At 44.0% G+C, this 24727-nt stretch overlaps 1 protein-coding gene across 2 annotated transcripts in view; it reads right to left on the reverse strand.

The window, feature by feature from the left end:
- The window catches only part of TMEM178A (transmembrane protein 178A), a 56299-nt gene extending 35908 nt beyond the window's left edge, over positions 1 to 20391 (reverse strand). The window contains exon 1 of one of the 2 annotated variants that reach the window (XM_059188512.1): positions 19872 to 20391. In XM_059188512.1, the coding sequence (XP_059044495.1) occupies positions 19872 to 20271 (400 nt within the window). In that variant the 5' untranslated portion in view covers positions 20272 to 20391. The remainder of the gene's footprint in view (positions 1 to 19871) is intronic. The other variant, XM_059188511.1, reaches the window with a different exon arrangement.
- Between the last annotated feature and the right edge of the window lie 4336 nt (positions 20392 to 24727).

Here is a 24727-nt window from a genome sequence, read left to right on the forward strand (position 1 = left end):
CCCTCTCTTTTGTAGGGCAGCACAAAAGGACTGGGACAACACCATTCATAGCCAGGGGCACAAATGTGATGAGAAGAAATCAGCCTCTGCAGGGCTCCCTGTTTCTGGCTGTAGGTCTTTCGCTGCTGACTGGTTTCATACCACGCGTTGAGCCAGCCAGCTGCCAAAAAGCACCCTGAGACACACAAAGAGAAAGGGACTCCACAACGTACACCAGGAGCTCCATCACTTCTTAGACCGGACCTGTCCTTCATGCCACCTTGCCCTCCCCCTCCTGGAGGTCGGCCTAACATTAACTCAAGGCCCTCTCACCTGCTACCTTTATGAAATCCTCGCAGTCTTAGTTCATCTGTAAAATGGGGCAGATCATATTGATTTCACAGCGTCTTCCTGGGACTATAAGAGCAGGGACTTTTGTAAATGACCATCTTCAGTCGGCAGCTCCCATACCGCCCAACCAGGTCCGTCTAACGGAACCGCTCTTCTCCAGCCCGATCTGCTGATGGGTTTGTTTGACCTCGGCTGTGGGACGTTGTTATCTTCCCCCAGTCCAATCCCACCTCTACCCTGAATGAAAACAGACACCCTGCCCTCAGGAAGCTTAGAGTCTACTGCTAGACGCTGGCATTATTGAAATCATAGCACAAGTGATGGCAAATGACAAGACTAACATAAAGGGAACCCCAGGGCTCTGAGACCATTGAACAGGATACCTGAGCCATGAGGGGAAGAGGGAGGCAGTCCAGGAAGGCTGAGGTTTCAAGGAAGGGCAAGAATATGCTTGCAGGGCAGAAGCAAGGGCACGGACAGGCCTTTGAAGAGGAAGGTCTGCAGGAGTGGGGGGCAGAGTGTCACTGGAGAGGAAAGTGGGGCTAGATCATGGAAAGCCTGAAGGTGGGTTGAAACTTGCTCTTTATCGTAAGCCTCAAAAGAAGTCACCACAGATTAGAAATGATCATTGAAGACCTGATCAGAATTGATTTTTGTTTGTTTGTTTTTGAAACAAACAAGCATAAAACACTTCACCCTTGCCTTAGTGTGGCGAACTGACTGGAGAGGGCCGGGAGTCATCTTCGTGATGCAAATACAAAAAGGCTCCTACAAAACTGCTCTTGGGGAAGGCGGCGGCGGTGGGGGGGGGGGGGTGGTATATTGGGGTCGGGGGGAGTCCGAGAGGCCATCCTAGGGTGAATTTTAAAAGTCAGTCTGAATCAGTCAGGTCCTGGGTGGTGACATTAGGAGGAGGAATGGGCATTCCAGACAGAAGAGCAAAAAGCGCCAAGTGCAGAGGTAAGAAGCGTTTCCAGGGGCTGACGGACAGGAGGTTTGAGGCTGCGGAGCATAAAGCGTAAGACAGTGAATGAGGAGGGTAAGAAGCTGAGAAGGGAGGCTAGCAGAGAGCAGCAGCAGCCGAACACCTTCCCCCCACTGCCAGGCCTCATCTGGGAAGTTATCAGGAGCCACAGAAGGGTTTAAGCAGGCCAACCATACAATCGAGTTTCATTTCAGATCCATGATCCTGTCAGTTGGGCCAAAAAAGAGATATGAGGACATATGAGAGCCGGAAAGAGTAAATTAACTAGAAGGCCGAGCATCCACAGGTTAAAATATTATGCCGATATTAAAAATGATGAAATTTGCAAAATTCTTGTGGCTTAATACTGGATAAGAAGCAGGATATATTGTGTTCTCTCAAATATGTCTTTGTGTATATATCTGAATAAAGATCGGATGAAAAGAAATCAAACTTTCACAGGTTTATATAACTAAGTTGCAGGGTTACAAATGATTTTTGTTTTCCTCTTTGTAGGTTTCTGCATTGTCTACAATGAGCATATGTTTATGAAAGTTCATAATGAGGAAAATGTAAGGATTTAAACAACATAAAGTCAGCATGAATGGTCCTATCAAACAGGTAGCAACGACTTTCATTTTGCTAGTGCTTGATATCCAGTGACCCTAAATCTTCAGCCACAAGATAATATCATTCTCTCTGTGTTCACAGAGAGGAAAATGAAAAACAGGGAGGCAAAAATTATTCATTTAACATGACATAAAGGGCTAGAGGCAGAGCAGATAGAAACCAAGGACATATGTATACACTCTTGAGCTGGTTCAATTCTTTTTGCTGAGAAATTATTTAAACAGAGCAGATCATGCACAATCCAATAATTAAGATAGCCGAAATAATTAGAAACAGTCCAACAGACTGCATGATTATCAGCCCAAATCAATAAAGAAGAAGTCAATCTGAAACCTTGGATAAATAAGGCCGGAGGCTCTACTGTTACAGGGACTGTCACTCCAGAATCCGGAGCTCAAGTAGGACAGTATTTTTCTGGAAGTGAGGAAGGGCCAGCATTAGTTGGGAAGAAAGCAGAAGGTGCTCCCACACTGTATCCATCATCTCCCACGCTGATTGTTAAAAAAGAGGAAAAACCTAACCTGGAAGGTGGGGTGGTAACACAATCGCCGCAAGCTTGACTTCTATGCCAGAAGGGATGGCCCGGGCAGTCCCTAATGACTGGTCATCTCAGGGCTTTTCCTCCACACCTCCCTATCGCTCTCAGGAGTTACAAAAACACCATCCTGGATGAAGCCATCCACACAGTTCTTAGACCTTCCTGCTTCCCCCATGCCCAGGATGGGCTCCAGGTCCTCCACCTGGGCAAAGGAGCTGTGGTCCCAGGAGAGCCCCAAGTCTGACTGCTTCTCTGACTGCACCCACAAAGCACAGCAAAGAGAGCCCCAGGAGAGACTGACCAATGTGATGCTTATTAATCAATTAATTAATTAACACCAGAAAAGCTTAAAGAAACCCAGTGGTATTTTGCAATATGCTTCCCATTGCCTAAAGCAACATTCTTGGCTTTGTCGGATGGTGAGGTGAGATTATGGGGAGGGGGGATGGGGGAAGTAGGAGGCTTCCCAAAATTGCCAAGCTTGCAAGATTAAACAAGTGCAAATTAGTCAGTGTCCAAATTTATGCTGAAATGGAAGATACTGTACTTTGCAAGCTAATAAAGTGGCATTTCCATGTAAATACACAGCAAATGAATCACCAATTTACATTTTCTTAATCTACTACAAGTGGTCTCCAGGATCAATAGAATGACAACTAGAAGTTCAGCATCCCGTGGGTCCTAACTGAGCCTTGCCACAGCCAATCCCAGGCATCTGCTTTATCTAAAGGAGGGAATAATGGGCAGTCGTGGTAGCGAATGGCGGGCAAGCCAAGGCTGCGAGCAGGATGACTGTGTGGGATGCCCTACAAATGACAGGCCATGCCTGTCCATCACCCAGACACTGCCACAGACCTGCCCACCCCCCCTCCTGGTGACCTCTTTCTATTTCTGAGCCCTCTTGGCATTCTTGCCTTGTCACAGTTCTCTATTTCTTTGTAGGAAGAATGGTCACAAACTAGACATTGTTCCATAAATAGTACCTTCATACTGTACTTCCACAAGACTTGTTTCTTGCCACACAGAAGAGGAGCCCCCCCAAAAGTCTCCTGCAGTGACAATCACATCCCACAGTCTACCTCCCGAAACCTCATCTAGAGACTATTCGCTCTAACTTTACACCTAATTCCTACATGCTTCATCTATGACGCCCTGTTCCTAGCCCATTAGAAGCAGCAAAGTGGAATATATAAAAGGTCAGCTACAGGCAGACCACAGAGGCAGAAGGAAGTGATATTTAGAAAGCAGCCAGTGTTTAAAAATATATATATATATATCAGAGCAGCCACAGTTTTTTTAAAGAATAGTAGACTGTTTTATTTCGTTTTGAGGCACACAGTTCTACATACCTCTGCATGCCCTATGGTACCTAAGTATTATATCATCATTCATAAGGATGACCTGAATCATGATGCGAAAGTTAAATTTGGTGCTCTCTGTTTCAGAAGGCAAGGATGGGCATCACCCATTGAATAAATACATCCATCCATGGAGATGCACAGAAAGGTAGGTTTTAGCTCTCTGGAAAACTCACCCTGACTTCCTGATGCTCTAAATAAATCATGAAATGTAATAATTTGGAAAACTCTTAGAAATCATGAAGTCTGACCCTTTACTTTAGAAAACCACCAAGAGGGATCTAGAGAGGTTTATGTGACTTGCCAAGGTCCCACAGGCAGCAAGAAGAGCTGGACCTAGGCCAGGAGCTCCAGGTGCCCAAGTCTCCTCATCCCACTCCCCCCCAACAACTCCACCCACCCCAGGCTATGCCCCCAACCCCTCTCCTCATTCCTGCCCCCCCCCACCACATGGACCACCCCTACTCTGCATACAAATGGTAATTACCAGGAGTTCCGATGTCCTTCCCCTGGACCACCTAGGCTTACTCAGGGTACATGTGTCCTTTTTCTCCTCGTGAAAAGCTGCTTTGAGGGATGTGGAAGGAATGTGCTGTGTACATTTAAGGTGTTCTTTTATACTCCGTGAGTATCTCATTCCTTGTCATATGGCTACTCCAGAGACATTTCACTTACTTAATTTATAATCTCCCAAGGATTGTGTAAGACTGTTGTATTACTGTTTGTATAATTAAACAAAGAAACAAAATCCCAAAAGAATGAAGAAACTTTCCAAGAAATATTTTCCCAAACCAAGAGAGCCAAATTAAGACCATTATGTGATGGCTTGCCTCTCCTTTTCTATGGACTTGCTTCTCTCTCATCTTCCCCACCACCATTTAGGGTAGGTTAGTTAACCTTCTTCAAACAGTTTTATTTTCCTCCTCTTAGATAACCTTCTAAGTAAGTCTTCCAAAGAGCCCAAGGTTTAGGACAGGGGCAAGGTGTGGTGTACCTCCTCAATACCATAGACCACATACAGTCTGTCTGCCAGAAGTCACACTCTGGCTCTCTCGATAAGAACCAGCCTGACCCTGATGGAGATGATGCAGAAGATTGGCCTGCCTTCCTAGTCTCTGGCTTGCGTGGAAGGATTTAAGTAAAAACAACGGGTCCCGTCAAGGATCAGAAAGTTGCATGGCGAATAGGCCATTATAATTATTGCCATGGATGACCAAAGAGGTCATGTAGGTATATCCTTTCCTCTGCAAAGGAGGAAACTTGGGGTCAAGGCAAGTCATATCACGTTCAAATTTTCTGAATGAGGCTTTCAGTAAAATTAACTGTTATGCCAGTTACAATATGTGGCAAGTCACTGAAAATATCATTTGAGGGGGGAAAAGAGAAACTGAAATGAATAATCAGGATTCATAATATAGATTAAATTAAACTGATCGAATATAACTTCCGGGTATTTAACACAATGGATTATTAAATTCGGAGAGCATATCTTTAAAACTTTTGAACAAAATGAAGCATCACACATAATTGTAGACTTCCCATTGACTTCACATGGATTATGAGTATTAAATACGCTTCGAAGCAAAGAAAGAATAAAGCTGGAATTTTTCCTGTAGTAACAAAAAAAGTATACGATTTTTTCTTTCATCAAAATCTTTTCAAAACTTCCCCTAAGACATTTAAAAATGAGCAAGTAAGGCAAAATTTAAATTGTACTATGCAATTTTCTAAAGGGTACTCCCTTTTGTTCTCTTTTATAAACTCTGACTCCAGTCCCTAAAACCAGATCTACCTTATTATTACCAATTCCTTATGAAATCATCTAAGAAGAAGAAAAAAGTAATACAGTTGAATTCTTCCAACCAAATGGCAAACATTGCTCCCACAGAAGAGACTTCCTGGAACAATATAGAAAGTCCTGCTTTCTCCTTTGAAATCCTCAGGAAACGAAAAAGAAAATTAAGCAATAAGAAAGCCTGTCACATTCAAAAAAGCAAAGAAAAGACATATGGGTGAACAATTTGAAAACAAGAAAAGGCTCTCAAGTTTGGATTGTCCTAATGCTTGCTTACCTGCTTCTAGAAAGAACTGACCTTTTCCTCTCCTTACACTTTGCAGAGTTAATTAAGCTGCTGTTTTCTGGGCATCCTATAATTACAGCCGCTTAATGCCTGAAAAAGACCCACCAGGTTACACGGATCCAATCCCTGTATTTACGAATAAGAAAATGAGGCTCTGGGGAGGTGAGGTGACTTGCCCAAGGTCACAGAGTGAGTTAATCACAGAGTGGAGAAGATGCCCCAAGTCTCCGGACTCCCGTCTCCATGCCCCAAGTCTCCGGACTCCCGTCTCCTCAGAAAACTTTTGCAAAATAAACTTGCTGGAAAGATCACTTGAAAACGTCAGCAAAGCCACTGGTCTCTTAGAGAGCCACTTCTGCCAGAAAAGCCCTAGGGGAGCACTCCTGCATTGCATCCCCCACGATTCTGTTGGGGGGAGGGCTGTTCCTAAGCAATGAGCCCGCCGCAGATGAGCAACCAAGAGTCTTTCTGGAGTGTGTTCCAGCTGTTCTGCCCTCTGGCCGAAGGAAGTATGTAATTGGACTTGCAACAGTTTTATTGGGAAAGAAAAGAGTATTTAATATACCAAAACTGTACAAAGAAATACTTGGAATGAACTTTGCAAAACACTATGTATGTACCGCATTCCCAGTATTTCTAAAGCCCCCTACTAGGTCCTGGGAGAGAACAGAGACAACAGAACCGTTCCTTGAAGGTAGAGACTTCCTGCAGAGATAAGCAGGGAGACAAGAAAACCTCAATGATAACACAATCCTTTAGTTCGGGATTAAGAACAATTTATGAGGAAAATCTCCCATAAAGAAGCACCCTGTTAATTTTACACTGATTCTTTGAACACTTCAAAAGGAAAGCATAGCATAAATGTTTTTGTTTTTGTTTTTGTTTTTTACATCTACTACTATCACTACTTTTTTAAAAAATGCCAAGGACTTCATCTTTTTGAATTAATTATTAGAGTCCAATGCTTTGAAAATGGAGAATAATTCTCCCTTCTTAACCTTGAATTGAACAAAAATGATGGAGTGGGAGAGAAGAAAGCAAACCAGATAGGATGGCCGTGATATAAGTCAAGCCAATGCCATTTTTTTAGCAGCCATTCTATGGAAAGATCACCATGTGCCCGATACTAATCAGGTGGCACCTGTCCCTGGCCTTAAGGCAGGAGACGAATGGACAAGGAAAAAGCCACAATACAATGTAGGAAGTACTGTCATACAGGTATAGATAAAGCATACTCTCAGCTAATAAAATAACTTTGCAGCATGAGGGGCTGAGGCGCAGGTCAAGGAAGTATCTATAGCATGAAGCTTTCAAGGAAGAGAGCCCAGACGGACAAGAGGGCGTGGTATTTCTAGCAGAGGGAACAGAATATGCAATGACAGACTGTGAAGAGCATCTGTATGGAGAGAAGAGCAAACAGGCTGGGGTAGCCCAATCCTGATTTCACTGAGGAGTGGCTGGGTAGATCACTGGAAAGGGAGTTAGAGCTAGACAGGGAAGATTATTTTATGACTTTTAGGATATGCTGAGAAGTTGAGACTTAGAGCTGTGAACAGTGGGAAACCATCCAATGTTTTTTTTTTTACCCTTTTAACCATTTTTAAGTGAATAATTCCATTTCATTTAGTACATAGTATAGCCATTGCCCCCTTTTTTTCAGAATATTTTTATCAATCCAATAGAAAACCCATTAAGCAGTCACTACCGCTTCCTCCCTCCTTGGTTTCTCTATGGATTGGCCTATTCTGGACATTTCTATAAACAGAATCATACAGTACATTGCTTTTTGTGTCTGGCTCTTCCACTTAGCCTAATGGTTGCATGATTCATCCTTATTGTGGCACGAATCAGCATATCGTTCCTTTTTTATGGCTGAATAATGTTTCATTATATAAAATGCCACATTTTGTTTATCTGTTCATCAATGAGTAGGCATTTGGGTTGTGTCCACATTTTGGCTCATGTGAATAGTGCCGCTATGAACACTTGTGTAGAAAAGTCACCAGATAGCTGCTCATTTGTTCCTTCCTGCTTTCTTTTCTTTTCTGCCTGTTCTCCTGCTTTTTTTTTTTTTTTTTTTTTTTTTTGAACCTACAAATTGGCATGCAATCTGGTGGTCCAAATATATGTCCACCCACATACCTTGCGGCTCTACACCATCTTCTGAGGCTTCTGTGCTAAAATCCTCCTAGCTCATCCCATCTGTAATGGTTCAGATTGTTTTCTTGCTTTGAAATGCCTGCTCTAAAGAGGCATCAAGCTTTAATAAATAGGACTCTCAGTTTCAAATGAGATGTCCAAGAGGAGCCTAGTAATTCCATCTGAAAATGTGAGGTGCCCTGGAGTGGGTTGGCCTGCTGAGATGACCAGGGTTCATCCCAACACAGTCTCCCTCCACCCACTCCTTCAAACCCAAGATCACACACAGCCACCAAACAACTGCTTCCTCACGTGGCCTTCTGGGTTTGCAATTTTGAAAGCAAACAATTCTTCACAGAAATTTCATGGCTTATTCAAGCCCTTAAAGACACTAGCAACGTGTCAAATTGGAATTGGTTAGTTTCTCGGGTTTTGAACCCGGGCCTCTACTGGCACATCAGGACACAGACAACAGCTGGGGGAGGGTTGCTCATTTTCCTTCTCAAGTCGTTCTAGTGATAGATGCACTTTGTCATTGTAATTACGGTCACTCAGGTACCAGTCAAGGGATGAGAATGAAACATATGATTGTCACTGTTGTTTTCCTACTGGAAATTAAAACGAGTCATACTGTGGAGTGAACAGATTTTTATAAACCAAGCTGGCTTGGGGGTAGGTGCAAGGCCTATTCAGAGTAATGATCTCCACAGAGCTCTTCTCTGATGTGCACAGAACTTCTGTGTAAGTTGCGGGTGGGGGTGGAGGAAGGGAAATGCTGTATAACCAAGAAGCACTGAAACACTGCCCTCACCAAACCAGTGTGCATTGAACTTATCAACGGCACTATCAGACCTTAGGATACATCTATATCCCCTAAAATGCACAATTTTAGACATTTTACATTCCATTTTTAAAAGTGTAATTACCAACAGGTCTCCTTAGAAACAACCACAAAGAATTAAAGATTAGAGATTAAAGAACCACAACTGGCTCCTTACAAAGGCACCAGGCTTTCCAGATACTTCCGTGTATCCAAAAAAGGTAGTAGAATATGCTGTCTTCAAATATGTCACTTTTGCATAAGGATTATTATGAACTGAAAGCAATTGAGAAGTAGATTTAAGAAAACTTTTCTGCTCTCCTTCTTCCCCTCTCTACCATGAAGGATAGAAGCCAATCACCAGAGAAAATTCTAGACCCTTATCAGCCCAGAGACAGTATCAGATGATCGACATTTAACAAACAAACAAACAAAAAAAATCACTGAAACTAGTCCTTGTTTATCCTTAGTTTTCCTCATATATTTGCCTTCCCACAATCTGTCAGTCCTAAAAACTCAAAGGCCTTCTCCTTTGTATGGTCTCTTCTTAAAAAAATGTATTATTCTTTTGTTATGATACTATAGAAGCCCAAGTTCTAACCACCACTTTGAGTTACTTATCTCTTAGCGCTCCCATGTGCATGAATCATGCACATGTTAAACTTCTGTTTGTTTTCTTTTATTAATCTGTCTTCTGTCAGTCTGATTTATAAGGTCCCAACCAGAGAAGCTAAGAATGGAAAGGGAAAAAAGATGTTTTTCTTCTCCTGTGCCCATCAGGGCAGGATACAGTATATTTGGAAAAGCTAGTAGTAAGCTAGTAAAAAAATCTGGGTTTTCAGTCCTGCTCCACCTGCACAATGATCAAAGGTAGGACAGGACGACATTTGGAGCCCCTTGCTGGGAAAGGCACTGTGATTGTACACACACCAGCCAAATTTCCTTAGGTGACAGAGCCCAAACCTTATTCACCTGTCAGGCAGCCAAATGCTTCCCTGGGGAGACTTGGCCTTTCCCCAGGGCCAGGGGAAAACTTAATTGGTCTAAGGGAATTATGATAATTCCATCCCATTTGCCAGAGATTGGTTTAGGAATGGTCATGTGACAACGGTCCCACCAATGGCACCAGTGGGAAGTCTGCTCAGAGACCTTTGGGAAATTACCCTTACTATTAAAAAAGGTTCACAAAACAGGGCATGGCCTCCCTTCCTTCCTAGGTTTTGAACATCACTGTGTAAGGAAGTGACTCGTGGCTCCGCTGTGACCAGGACGAGACAAGCCTGAAGGCAAAAACACCCATGTTGGGACCACTAAAGCCCAACAGCACTGAATCTTTAATCAGCCCTGCATACAGGCTTCCTCCAGACATCTTGTTATGGGAGATAATACGTTTTCCTTGTAGGTTAAGCCATTTTATTTGGGTTTTCTGTTATTTGGCACTAAGAGATCCTTAACTGATAAACCCACCTATGTAAGTAGATGTTTATCAAGCACTTTATTAATTGCATTTTTAAAAAATTAGACCCACAGCTCAAATTATAATGTTTCATACCTAATCAGAAATGCTGCTGTACCTGACCTTTTCAGAAATAAAAACAACTGTAGAAAACTACATATGTGGTAGGGGGGACAGGAGGGGGAAGTTTGTCGTTTTAACCTGTAAACAGAACTGGAAGCATGCTAACACAAAAACTCTGTCATAGTTTAGAAATAGAAACATGCTCTAAAACGTACCCCTGCCACAAATTTCCAAAATGAAAATCCAGGGCCTGTTAGTAAGAAGCACTCAATTTCCCCCATGGCATAATCAAAAATATTCTTGCAGAATCATATGTATGTGTGGCTTGGAGACTAGGGAATGACTCTGTTTAATGCTTCTCAGGAGCTCTCAGACATATTTATTTCAATAACCGTGCCACATTTGGAGGGCATACAAAACTGTGACCTTTTATATGCTTTTTCTTATCATTTTAAAAAAATTTTTCCCAAATCAGGTGTGTCAGGACCAGTTCAGAAGACGAAGAGGTAATGAGTTCTTTATACATCTCCCAATTTTCCAAATCAGTGGTAGTGTCTGGGGATGACTTTGGGGGACCAAAGCACCCATGCATACGATATCCATCAGCCTCCCTTACAACCCTCCACCCCTAAAAAATTATAGACGAAGTCTCTATCCCCACTGCCAGTCAGACTGGTGTCTTCAAGCTTCTTCTATACAAGACGGAAGGGCCTCCCTGATCCAAATAATAGACTCTGTCTTATTAATTAAAACAAATTTATAAAATGATGCTGAATACAACATCCCCTCCCTCCCAGGCATTCTAATAAGACACTTTCAGAAAGAAAAGGAAGGAATTGGCTCTGGTCTGCTGGAAATTGACAGGCACTGGAAGCACGTGTGAAGATCTTCCATCATGGGCATCACAGCGAGAAAAGAAGGTGAGCATCGTTGCTCCAAGTTCCTTTCAACTCTGTGGATCTTTGATTCTATATGTGCTCACCCATTTTCCTCCCACCAACCTGAGTTTCCTCCAGAAAGAAAAGGTGACACTTGGGATGAAAAAAAAAAAAAAAAGGAGAAAATGACAATACGACTTTGATGCTGCTTCAGCGGACATCTTCTGGCTGGATGTTATCTTTTACTGTTGAATAGCAAATGCTTTCCTTGTGTCTTTTGTTTTGTTTTGTTTCCACACTTGAACAAAAGACACTATTTTTCAGAAACGTTCATGTTAGCTGTCACTGTCACTTTCCTGCCACTCCTTACTTCAGCTTATCTCATTATTTGCTGAATACTTGCGAGTTTCAGCTTCTTCAACAGATACTTCCATTCTCTGAACACCCAGGTGTCCTCCAGTATGTTCCATGAGAAGAATGAAGTGACCTGGCCCAAGGGATTCTGAGGTATCAGTGGCATAAAACAAATACTGAGCCCCAGTTGGCCTCGGCTCTATTATATTTTTGGTTTCTTCACCCCTACGGTTGTCTCCTGGGACATCAAACTGTCATGGCAATGACCGGTATCATAATTTCTCAACCACATGACAGGTGATCACTTCTGTTGTTTTTCAGGATAACTTCACGGAATGCCATTTAAGGGGATGCCCAGGCTTAAGATTCCATGACAACTGTCAACATCACTGCAAGCAGTTTTCAAAATTGTAAGAGCTTAAGAAATGGCATTTAAAGTCAAATTTGTCACCTACCCAGACTTCCTACCTCGTTGCTCTGGGTATGGTTAGGGAAACACAACCCCACAACCCCACAAGACAGGAGGACATAACAACCCGTATTTTTCACTAAGCAGCCTCTTATCACCAACACTCAGTAACATTGTTGACTGACTGACTGATGCAAATGCTCACATGCCCTACACCAAATAAAAATCCTTAAAATGTAAACAAAAGAGATCAGAGCCAAATATAGCCCTCCCTCCCCTGCCCACCCTGCCTCTTCCACTGTAATAGACCCTAAGCGGGCATTGGCAGATGGAAGCATCAGTGTTGATTTGCAGTAGAATGACCTGTTGCAAAGAGACAATTAAGCCTTCTGGAATTATCGATACATTCAGAATTTCCCACTTACAATTCTGGAACCTCTCCCCACGTACCTATATAGCATCAAAATACTTGGAGAAAACCAAAAGGGAACACAGTAGCACCTTTATGTCCTTCCAGGAGAAATTAGTAAGCTGATTTTTACCTGTGAACAGAATATCAAAAAAATCTGAACACTGGGGGACATCTAGCAAGTTATAGAAAATAATTCCATGTCCTCAGTCATTTGAGATAACAGAAACTAAAACATGGCTCGTATTGTTCCCCCCCTTTTTTTTTTCAGATGCTAATGTGTTCTCTGATGGGCGTTCCCACGACATTATTGTGAGGTCTGCAATCAGTTTATCTGGCTGAATTTCAAGAAAGATGGAGTGCAGCACAGTTTCCATTACCCTGCAGGAAACAAAGGCTGTCAGCCTCAGACACGGAGGCCGAGTCGCTCATGCTCCAAGTTCAGTTACATCCTTTTAGTTAAAACTAGCAATAAGATAGATTAATCACTACAATCACTTTTAACCACAGGGAAACACTATAAGAAAGTGAAAAAAATCAACTGTCATAAATTTTATCAGCATTTGAGGATAAAGCCCACTTTCTATTTACAGTTGCCTATATTTTGATAACAATCTTTACAACGGCTGTGCAAAGCTTTAGACAATGTCAGTGTGGTGGTGGTTTTGTGTGTGTGTGTGTGTGTGTGTGTGTTTTAAATAACAACCATAGGAAAACTAATTATTAAGCCTGAAGCAAGTCTACATGGTTCAGATGACCTTGGCTGAACTGCCTTGAAATGGTGAGCTAACGTTTTACTCCAAAGGAAACCTATCTGCTCTTTGAAGTTTCTGGAGATCCTCAGTTTGGTTGTTTTCAACTTTTCCTTTCTACTTTACCAGTTGCTTTTGCCAAGGGGCTGGCAAGCGAAGAGGATGACCAAATCTCATATTTTTATTATTTTAGCCAGCAAATAGTACCAAAAAATAGAACTCAGATGTCCACGTAATTGAGTATGAAAGGACAGAGGAAGTTCCCTGGGAGAGAAGGTGAATAGGAGAAAGGTGGGTGGAGGGAATCAGGAGACCACACCAAGGTCACAGCTGGCTTGGCAGAGGTCACAGATCAATAATCAGGGGGTATACTGCCCTTCAGGTGTAACAGAGATGAAAGGCAAGTTCATCGTTGGTTAACGGTTGGGAAACCCTATGACCTGCCTAAATTTCTTCAATGTTCCCACTCCCCCTGGGCTCCAGCTTAACATCTGGAGTCTCCCTTTCTCCCTCAATGGATCTGAACGTCCAGATGCTCCCCTAACAAAAGCTTATCGCCTACAGCAATCAAGAACACTTGCAATTACCAGTAGTCAGCCTGATGGGGTTTGAGGGCTCTTTTTGAGCACTGGAGAAGAAAAATCAGTAACTAAGGAAAGAAAAAAAAAAATCACAGCAAGTTGGATATAATTGAATGTGAACCTTCTATGACATAGCAAAAATTCTTCCTTTTTTTTCCCCCTCAAAGCCATTGCTAAATGTTATCCATGAGACATGGTAGATACAAATGTCATTGATTCTGGCAGTTCTGATCCCAAACCACTTAAAACCCCACCCACTTTTGTGTTTATAAATGACTTTTACAAGACAATTCCTATGTGTGGTTGGAAGGATTTAAGCAAGTGTCTTTTTCTGAGAGCAGAGTGGCAAGTAAGAATTTAATTTCTATTCAACATAACCTTCAGGACGTTAGCAATAGAATGCATTGAATCATAAAGTACTACCCTTGGCTATGTTCAGCCACAAAACACCTTGCAACAAAACCACAAATCTAGTCATTAAGAGTTGTGTAGTACAAGCTGGCAGTTGGTTAATCAAAAAGGGCTCATTTAATACTGTGCCTGGTGTCAGAAAGGATACAGAAAATCAAATGTGTCTCTCTCCACTGTGCAAGATGAATGTGTGTGACAAAACAGTGCACCGGGAGGCCCCCCATAAAGTTCAGCTGAGGAAGGAAAAATCCCTCCTTTTGGGCTCAGATGAGAACTTGGCTCTGCTGTTGAGTAGTGAGAGAAGCCCTCTTCAAAGTGGAGTGAGCACACGCCAGGGGGTATACAAGCAATCTTTTGGAATGCAGGGTGAAAACAGTTCAACTTGTGTTGATATCTGTTACCGCCCCACTTCCAAATTTGCTTTTGTCTGTGTTCTATGATGCATATATTCGTATGGTCCATGCCCTAATTTAAAAATGAGTAAATATAAATTATAGAGAGTGAGAGTCAAAAACCATTTCAGAGACCACTTGCTTTCCAAGTGAAAAAAGAAAAAGTCTTAATGCTATCCCCATCACCCCCAAAGCTGAGGAATTCCTTTGCCAGCAGCACCTTCTGGTTCAAGACAAGATCTGAAAACTAGATGTGAGCCAATGGGTCAGAGAGGAGAAACAGTGCTGGTCTCAACTGTCCTAGATCATCGGCTCTTGGGCAATAATTATTCTAACACAAATGATACTTTGGTCTACAAATGAGCTGAAGAAAAGCATCAATCTACTTCTGTGTCAGGTAGAACTTGGTGGGTCCTGTACAGACTATTAATTTCATGGAAAATAAGCAACAGGGGAAACAGATAAATCATTAGCAGAGTGAAGAGCAGATCCAATGAATTCCTACCAATTTTCCTACTTTCTCTTGCAGAGAACAAAATGACAAAGTATATGTGTCCCACTGTCTTTGATATCTCTGTTTATCTCATTAGATGAAAAATGCTTCTGAAACCACAAGGACATGTTTTATTTCAAGTTTCAAGAATTCAATCCCAAATGATTTATACAAGTTAACATTATGCATACAAAATACCATCTTCACATTTCTGAAATTCTACCCCTTTAAATTTCATAAAAACAAAACCCTGCAACAGTAATATTCCTTTTGTTTTTTGCAGGCCATATGTAATATTAGGATTTGATTGACATCAACAAAGTACATATATTTGAAACGTAATGTTAATTGTTTTTAATGAAAATTTTAAATTAAAAATTTTTAGAAAATTTAAGTGAAGCCTAGTAAGAACAGTTGGAACTTTTGATACAATTTCAATGACTAATTCCCACTCAAAATTAATTTCTCCGAAGTTCTACATAATGGATTCACAAGTCTCATCAATGTTTATTTATTAAAATGAGTGTTTTCAGTAACCGAAAGTAGCATTATATAATGTTTTCAACTGAGTCTCCTTCCATCTGTCCTCCTATTTGAATGTTCATCCAGTAGTTTAAACAGAAGAGCTGTACTTGGAACAGAAGGGCCAGCATCTCCCAAAGGGCAGAGTGCTCCATCACTCTGCACGTCTCCTCCATCATTTGCCTACCAGTGCTAGCAGCCCTCCCCAGGTCCTCCTCCCGTAACCTACTAAGGGTGGTTCCTACATTACTCACTAGAAACTCCACCAGTTGATATGAACTCTATGAGGACAGACATTTGTATCCTTTACAACTAGAGCAATACCTGACACCCAATATTTATTTGTTGAGTGAATAAATCAGATGAATGAATGAATGAATGAATGAAGAACCTATCTGTAGGTCACCTCTTCTCATTTCCAGGGCTTCTTACGTAATCCACGCCGTGTCTCCTGCTCTACTGGTTTTCCGTGACTTTTACATGGACAGGTTTCTTTCAAACCTCTAACAGTTCCAGTGGCACAGAGGGGCCAGAGCTCTGAGCTCTAAATCCATTCTCCCAAGTTCCTGCAATTAGGCTCTCTCAACTTCCAGGTCCTTCTGATTGGTCAGTGGGGGATGCCTTCATTTGCATACAGCACTCATTTTGACCAGGGCAGCAGCTTCCTTAGCATCAAAAGTTAGCTACAAGAAGGAACTATATGGAAGAATCATTTAGAATCAACTGAGCAAGTCAAACACAAAAGAACCCCATAGCCACATCTTCATCACAACTTGGCATATCATAGGCTTTCAATGGGCATTTATTGCACTGGATAGTAAACTATGGGAATAGCGTGTGAACCTAATCTCACAAAAGATTTTGCAGATTATCCCATAGAGCAAGAAAGTAAAAATGTGGACTGGCCAATGCAGTGTTAGGAAGAGGACTTGCAGATGGAAAAACACCTGTAATCAAACCATGCTGGTGAATGGTTGTCAGTCTGGCAGAGTAGCCCGGGGTTCTAGTCTTGGCTCTGAATGCATTTATGAATAGCTCTACCACCATTCTAATCAAAGGTCCTTCTCAGAGGTCCAGTCTAGACCTTCTAGGGTCACTCTGGGCTAGAAGTGAACTAGAATCATAATGAAGGGTGACAATTAGAATTTGGTAATTTTTCCCAAATATTTGGTCCATCGAGCTGGATGCTTTTCTGGCTCATGAGATTTCTCTTAAGTAGATTAAGAAGAGCTAGTCTGTACATTTCATTTCTAAACTAATTTTTCATTGTTTACATGGACTGTTTCTGTCTCTGCTACATCTCTCAGAAATACTCCTCTGGCCTCCAGTAACATGAGATTAAAATAATTCCAACTGTGAGGATGCTTTCCGTATTACAAACTCACACTTTCTTCTCTGCAACTTCTACTCACCTCCAGGCTTTCCTTCTGAGTCCTATGAAGAACAGCTCATCTCTTTTTTTTTCCTCAAAAGCTCACTAAATACCCCAGGTGGTTCTGGGGTCCTTTGCCATCTCACCCCACTCTCCCATCTGAGGCTATTTTTCTTCTTTTCTGATGATTAAAATTGCTAAATGTTAAAACTCTTAAACAAGGTAATTCAGAGAAGAAAGTACAAATAGACCATAAGACCCTATTTATCTTAATTTTTAAATTAGATGTGATGTTAACCACTGGATATATATGATTCATTTAAGAAATTCATGCCACAGCCACTAACGTCAGATGCTGAAACAAAGGTAATGATCAAAATCAAATTATTCATGGAATTATAGAATTTTAAAGCTGTTCATTTTGCCTATTCATTTCATAGGTAATGAAATGGAGATCCAGAAGGGTTATGTAACTAGCCCAAGGTAGGCTAGTTGCAATGTTAAAAGTACTTGAAGCGTTTCTGGCCATCTTCCAAACAATAAATTATGATCCTATCATGTAATGATATCTGTCATTCTCTCCAAACCCCTCATGTCGTAATAATGTCAGCTCATTAACTTCCCAGAAAGCTAAATTTACACTGTTATTATTACAACAATGTTAAATTTTAGAACTAGAATATTCCCCAAAGAAGAGTCAGCTTTCCTAATACCATAGACAAGAAAACTGAAGGCCATTGAGGTCTGAACACTTCCTGGAGGGTGCACTGCACTGAGCAGTAGAGCTTGCAATGGAGCCCATGTCTTCTGGTTACAGCCTAGAACCCTTCGTGTTCTGCACAATTAGCTAAACACTACCAATACGACAAAGCTGATTATTGTTTTAATCTAAAACACTGCACTCATGATGAAAAAAAGCCAATGAATTTAACTAGTATGGGAATCTTATGGAAGTGTTCGGCAGGACAAACATTTGCCAGAAAGACTATAGAAGAAGGGATTTTGAACAATAGGTGGGAGACTGATTCAATGACCTCTAAAGTCCCTTTACCTTTAAGATTATTTGATCCTGGACTACCCCGGAGCTGGGCACCTCAGCTAGCCAGGGCACTTCCAGAGGTGGGGAATGTGCAGGATCCTGTGGGGGTCCCTCTCCTGCTGTTGGGTTAGACTCTGCTCTGCTGTTTCAGGCACTCCTCTATATGCAATTTACATGCAATCAACTACTGTAGGCATAGAAAGAGTGTAAGGCAATGCAGCTCTGTCATTTCCAAAGACAGACTACACTGCTTAGCTTTCAAAATTGCCTTGCCTAAATGAGCATTCCATAACGGAGCCTCCAAATCCAGCTTTTACAGTTTGTTCATGTACTATGCTACTATCAGAATTAATTATGCAGCATTTTCATGAGGTGAAATCAGATCTGGATGTGAGTTAGGAGAAGAAAGAAAAAGGTGCACTTCCCAAAGGAAGGTTACTGTATCTTATTCCCCCTAAAAGAGCTGGAGTCCTTCCATGCACAGACAGATTTCAGATGGCAGTCCCCAGCTGAGCTAGCCATGAGAAAGAGGAAGTTGACATGTATGAGAAATGAAGAAGATGCCAACTAACAAGACTCTGAAGGCCAAAACGTTATTAACCCCCTCCTTTCTACGTACTCCCATTCCACACTGCAATTCCACACCAGTCTGTTCACTGGCTTTGCTGAATGGCTACTAAATACTAAAATGCAGTGATTTTAGACTTTTTCTTTTTCTTGCAATAATGAGTCCAAGGAAAAGAAAAGAGGTACTCCCCCCCCCATTCCAGAGAAAAAGAATTGATATTAAGAGTGGAGCTCTGAAAGTTAGAAGGAAACTTCACCAATGGGATTGTCACTTGAATATTTTTACATGAATGAGACTACCAAAAAAAAAAAAAAAAAAAATCAAACTTCTGATTAACCACACATGGGAGCCAGGTGTTGCATAGAATTCAGAAGAGCAAACTGATGCTCTACAACTCTGGACCAAAACCAAAACTACCACAAAAGCAACCTTACAAGGTATCACACACCAGAGATTCCATGCCACATCCAGAGAGAAGCACTTCAAAGGGTTGGGAAGCTTCTCTCCTCCCCTCACCCCGTTGTGCCCAGACATTGAGGATGGAGTGGGGAGTCACCAGGAAGGTTGGAAAAAAGTAGATATCCTATCGGTGTTCAACTGCCTCGCCAATGAATTCATGCTATCTGAGGTCCAATCAACAGGAAACCCTGCACTTTGGGGTTGGGAAGAAGGTCTTGGGCCTTCTTAGCTTCCCTTTAGCCTGCCAGGCTGGGATGGCCACACCAGTTCCATCTAACGCCAACATGAGCACAGTATAAGAAGAAGCCCCTTGCCGCCTCTTCGGAGGCTTGCACCACTTTTCTTCCAAAGGTATTTCTCAAAGGAAAGCACAACTTGAGAGATGCCCGGCTGGGAAGGGTCTGGTCTTTTTTAATTGTTACCTCCGTAGGGGAGCAGCGTCAAGAAAATCTACACCTGCATTCCAAGTCAGGCAGGTGTACAAAGACAGGGAACGACGAGGGCAGAGGGAAACGGAGGCAAAGGAAGGAAAGAAGCAGATAAAGGGGGGGGGGGGGGGAGCGCCTAAGGCATAGACTTGAGGGAAAGGGGAGGAGAGGGAGAGCAGGATGAGAAGGAAAGAAGAGAGTCATGGAAAGAAAGAAGAGCGAGAGAGGGAAGAAGGGAGGAAGGGGGTCGTCAAGAAAGGGAGAGAAATGAAGAAAGGAGACGGCCGGGAAGGATGAAAGAATGAGCCGGGGAGCGGAGCGCGGGGACGCGGCCGCGGGAACCGGCGCGCCCCTGGGGAGCAGGGGGCTGCGCTCTCCGAGCGGGCGCCCAGGGGCGCAGGGCGCAGGGCGCACCCGCCGCTCACCTTTCAGGATGAGGGTGTCGATGTCCCGGTCGATGCCCAGGAAGTAGCACTTCCTCCAGAGGCCCGAGTAGGTGGCGAAGAGCGGCCGGCCGCACTCGGCGTCCAGCCCGCCGAGCCCCAGCAGCGAGCGCCAGGACTCGGGGTCGGCGCGCCCCGGGCCCCCCGGGAGCAGCCGGCGCCCCAGCGGGGGCGAGTCCCGCAGCGGCAGGTGCGACAGCGGCATCAGGCGGTTCTTCTGGTCCGGGGGGTCGGCGCCCGCGCGGCTGCGCTCGCAGCTCTCCTTGTGGCGCCGGGGGTCGGTCTCGTACCAGTGGTCGGTGAAGATGGCCGTGACGAGCAGCCCCAGGGAGCAGAGGCTGAGGCCGAGGCTGAGCGCCGTGACGAGCGCCCGCGGCTCCATGGCTTCCCGCCCCGCCGCAGCCGCCGGTGGGCTCGCGCGCCGCCGCCAGACACAATGCACTTGGCCTCGGCTCTCCTCCGCGCTCCCTCCCGCGTTCCCCCACCTGCCCCCCACCTCCCTCCCGCGGCCTCCCCGCCCTCGGCTCCCGGCCCAGCTCGCTCCCGGTCCCCCTCCCCGGCACGGCTCCGACTGCCCTCCCGGCCCCCCGGCCCCCCGACCCCCCGGCTCCCCGCCGCCCCCCCCCCCAGCGCCTCTCGCACTTTCTAGCCCTCCGCCTCCTCCCCAGCCCCTCGCCCGCCTCTCGGCGCCCCCCACCCGCTCGGTCCCCTCGCCTCCTCCCCACCTCCCGAGTCTGCCGTCCGCCCTTCTCTCCAGCGATCCCCCTTCCCTTTTAAACCCTCCCTGCCGCCCTCACTTTTCTCTCCTATCCTCCTCTCTCCCCTAACCCTGTCCCCACTTCCCCCTACTTTTCTTCAACTCTTCCTCTCTCTTTTCCCCACTCGTTTTGTCTCGCTGTTTGCGGACTCCGCGTCCCTTTATAGCCCTGCCCTGGACTCGAAGCTTCTCTCCACCTACCCCTGAGCACACTGCCTCGCGTCCTCTCCCCTCCAACGACCTTAAAAGACATCCACCGACATCAGACTCGGGCTTGTCACTTGTCCAAGTTGATTTTGATCAGTGTCCCGTTTTGTACCCAGAAGCAAATCCCATCCAGATCGGGCTGCGTGGTAAAATTTAACTCTTTGGAATCGTGGTCTGGAGTCGAAGACCCTTTCTCTTGACGCCTGAAGGATGCAGCCTCTTAGACCCCTTGGCAGCTCTCTGGCGGTGCTCTCTGCCTCTCCCTTGCCCACTGCCACCTCTAAGCGTTCTCTTTCCTCCAGCCTCTCTTCTGGAGGGAAGGCGGGGGGGGGGGGGGGGGGGGAGGCACCGAGTGTCACTGAAGCGTTAGAGCGATGGCCGGGGATTTTCTCCCACTTCCCTTCAGCCTGCTCCGAGACTGAGTTCTTTTTTGTTTGACCACCTCCATCTCCCGGCAGAGTGATGGCCTCCTGGAATTTCTAGAAGAGCATAGGATCAATAAACCCTTGCAATGGCACCTGCTCTGTGAGGTGATTCTTGCATTTGAATAAAGAAAGCCCCCGGTAATAAATCAAAGTAATGATTTTCTCCCGTGCAAGTTTCTGGCATGGAATGGGACCACAAAGTCCCCATCTCAGCTCCCTTCTGTTCTTTCAGGGCGCTTTGCAGTCCATAGATGTTAATTAGGAGACTGACAGATTCACATTCACTAAAATGAGGAAATGTTTAGAACCCAGGATTACTGGAAGATTCAGTAACCGCTTATGCTGTGTAGTCTTACAACAGAGGAGCAAAACCCTTGTGCCACTTAATGCCCTTGGGGCCATGTCAGGGACAGAGAACCATGCTGCAGGAGCCCGGGATGCCAATCCTTGTGTTCTTATGCTATAAAATATTAACGATCAAGAGATTATGAGGCATTCATTAGATGCTAAATGTCATTACTCCATGATTTAATGGGACTTATTAATTAGTGCCCCACATCAATTGGTATTAATGGGATTTATATACTTCCTCTGGAATGACATCTGTAAAGGTGGAATGAGAATCTTGCTGGGATTTATTTTCATTGCTGTTTGTGCTCAGCGTCTTCAGAGCATGTATTTCTGCCTAAGGTTGTAGTCCTCTTCTGAGCTGTTTAGTTCACAGATAGGTCACCTAAGCAAATCCTTCCGTCGCATCGGACCCCTGTGCCCGTATCTGCTGACCTGACAGTGTGAATTATTGCTTGGGTTTTCTCACAGCTTCAGCAAGATCTATGGGGAGCTCTGGTCTAATTAAGGAAGACAAAGAATTATAATTTTAGTGTTTCTCTCACCTATAAGCTTTTCCTTAACAGGAAACGCTAAGCTCATCAAAGGAGTCTTATCTGGATTTACACCAAAATGACGAGACTTAGAAGCCTTCTTTTATTTATACGCTATAACGTGTGTAAAACCCTAGATCTTTACGGATACGCAGAGAGAAATACCTTTAACTGTAAACCTACAGTTGACATCTGAAATTCACTCAAGTGGTCATGTGTCCTGCTATTTAAAAACAAAACAAACAAACAAAAAAAAAAAAACCCCACCTCTTGAGAGGAGGTGATTACAGACCTTGCAAGCCTCAAGGGCGAATGAACCTTTGGCAAGCCCGCACCCCCATTTTCATACACCAGTGCCCTACAAGACATAAACAGCCTGCCACATTTCAGAGCCGCTCGATTATCTTCACACAATAACCCTGTCCCCAATAGAAGTGGACGGAGGGAAACCTCTTTTTCAGGCACTTTTGTTCAACTTTAAAGAGCATAATTCTGCTTTGTTTTCCTAGCCACAACTCTTGGATCATACCCTTCTTAGAGAATAGCATTATTTTCAAAGCTCATTCATGGCTCTGGTTAAGACCGGCCTCAGCATACAATCCAAAGGTTATTGTATGATGGATTACCCTTGATAGTATTTCATTAAAAAAAATGTCACGCATTACAAATATGGGCCAGCAGCCTGTAATGAGACCGCTGCCTCTGCTGGTGCAGTATCAACAGCCTCAGCGGGGATGGGACACATGATACACACACAGGCTTTGCTAAAGCAACTAACTGCACAGTGCACCATCCGTGTCCTTAAAACTTCTCTTTTGGATATTTCCCACTACCAAGTGTCACCCACTAACCCCCACTCTGTTACAGGAGTGGGGATAGGAAGATGAATGGATAGTTCCCATCTTCAAGAGGCTCCCAGTCTAGTGGCCAGAGACAGTCACATCAACTGCTCCATGTGCTGGAGCAGAAACAAGAATGAAGTGTTGCTGGAACAAGGACTTCCTGCCCAGGGAGGCAGGCAGGCAACTTAGAGGTTTCCGAGTTAGCGCCAAAGAATGAGGTAAATTTCACCAAGAGGATTAGATCAGAGATATTGGCATTACAGTCAGAATAGACTGCTTTGATTTGTAGATCTACTTCACAAGCTCGGAGGCTTTCCTATTTGGGGCCATCGTAAAATAAGAACTTTTTTCTACATTTTCAAATGGTAAAGCTGACAGTTTCTAATGCCTGATGACAAGCTAAATGCTTGTAGGTGACTGGAAGCAGAAGCAGAAGCCAGAAAACAGTCAGCGGATGAGGGCATTTAGCCGGGCAGAGACTCAGAATGATAGGAGACCAGATACCCTGCCAGGGCTGTGCGGCAAGTCTCGGCTGTGCTGTGACCGCGTTGGTTCTTTGCCTGTCTTCAATTTCCGCTTTGCTGTCCCCAGGTCTGATCTCCCCCACACGTCCCCCAGAGAACCACAGTGTCCAAAAATGACAGGGTAGAGCCAGGGAGTTGTCACTGCCGTGTCTCACTGCCTTACTGAATTCCACGTGTCCAAAATCAAACCCTTCTATCTCCCTGTGTCCGGCTGCTTCTCCCCGCTTCTCCTTCCTTGGTGTTGACAAGTCATTCAAGTTACTCCAACTCGGTATTTTAGAATTATCTGTCACCTTCACAAAAATCATAGGGATTTTTCCTTTGAAATGTCTTTCATAGCCAATCCTTCCTCTGCATTCTCTCACTTGCCAGCACGATGTCTCCATCACCTTACAAGCGACTATCATTACAGCCTCCTCCTTGGCCTCCACAGTTCCGGGAGCAGCCCTGCCTGCCGTTATCCTGGCTACTGTCGCCAAATGCCTTTTTCTCAAATATTACTTTGATTATGTCATCCTTCAGCTTCCAACTCTCCTTTCTAAGTTGGAGAGAATCACCCGCTATATAACTCTGGAGTCCTTCTTTATTCCCGTAACATTTAAACATCCCAACGGACATGTCGGCCATGTTTAAATATTTAGAAAACAAAATATTTTTGTCTTCTGCAAACACACTTATCATAATATCTAGGTGCTTTGTGACATTCATTGTATTTCTCTTGACAGTCAGGAAGTTCTTAAATAAATATTTCCTTATAAAATGTCTGTGTGTGGGCACCTGGGTGACTCAGTTGGTTAAGCCACTGCCTTTGGCTCAGGTCGCGATCCCAGAGTCCTAGGATCGAGGCCCGCATCAGGCTCCAGCTCCATGGGGATTCTGCTTCTCCCTCTGACCTTCTCCTCTCTCACGCTCTCTCTCTCAAATAAATAAATAAAATCTTTTTTTAAAAAGTCAGTGTGCGTGTGCACATGTGTGTGCGTGTGTATGCACACACACAGATCTCCAATCATCACAGAACAATGGCAATGATTTATTGACATATCTATACTAAGCTACCCATGCTAACCATGAATATTCTTTTTGGCTCCAATGCTGAGACCAAAAGCAATATCTTCCCTCATTTCAAACATTTAGATTCCACAGGATTTAGACAATGCCATTTCACCAAAACCGCACTCTGGCTTTCATAACAAATGGGAATT

Source organism: Mustela lutreola, chromosome 9 (assembly GCF_030435805.1).
Source record: "Mustela lutreola isolate mMusLut2 chromosome 9, mMusLut2.pri, whole genome shotgun sequence".
Classification (NCBI taxonomy): Eukaryota; Metazoa; Chordata; class Mammalia; order Carnivora; family Mustelidae; genus Mustela; species Mustela lutreola.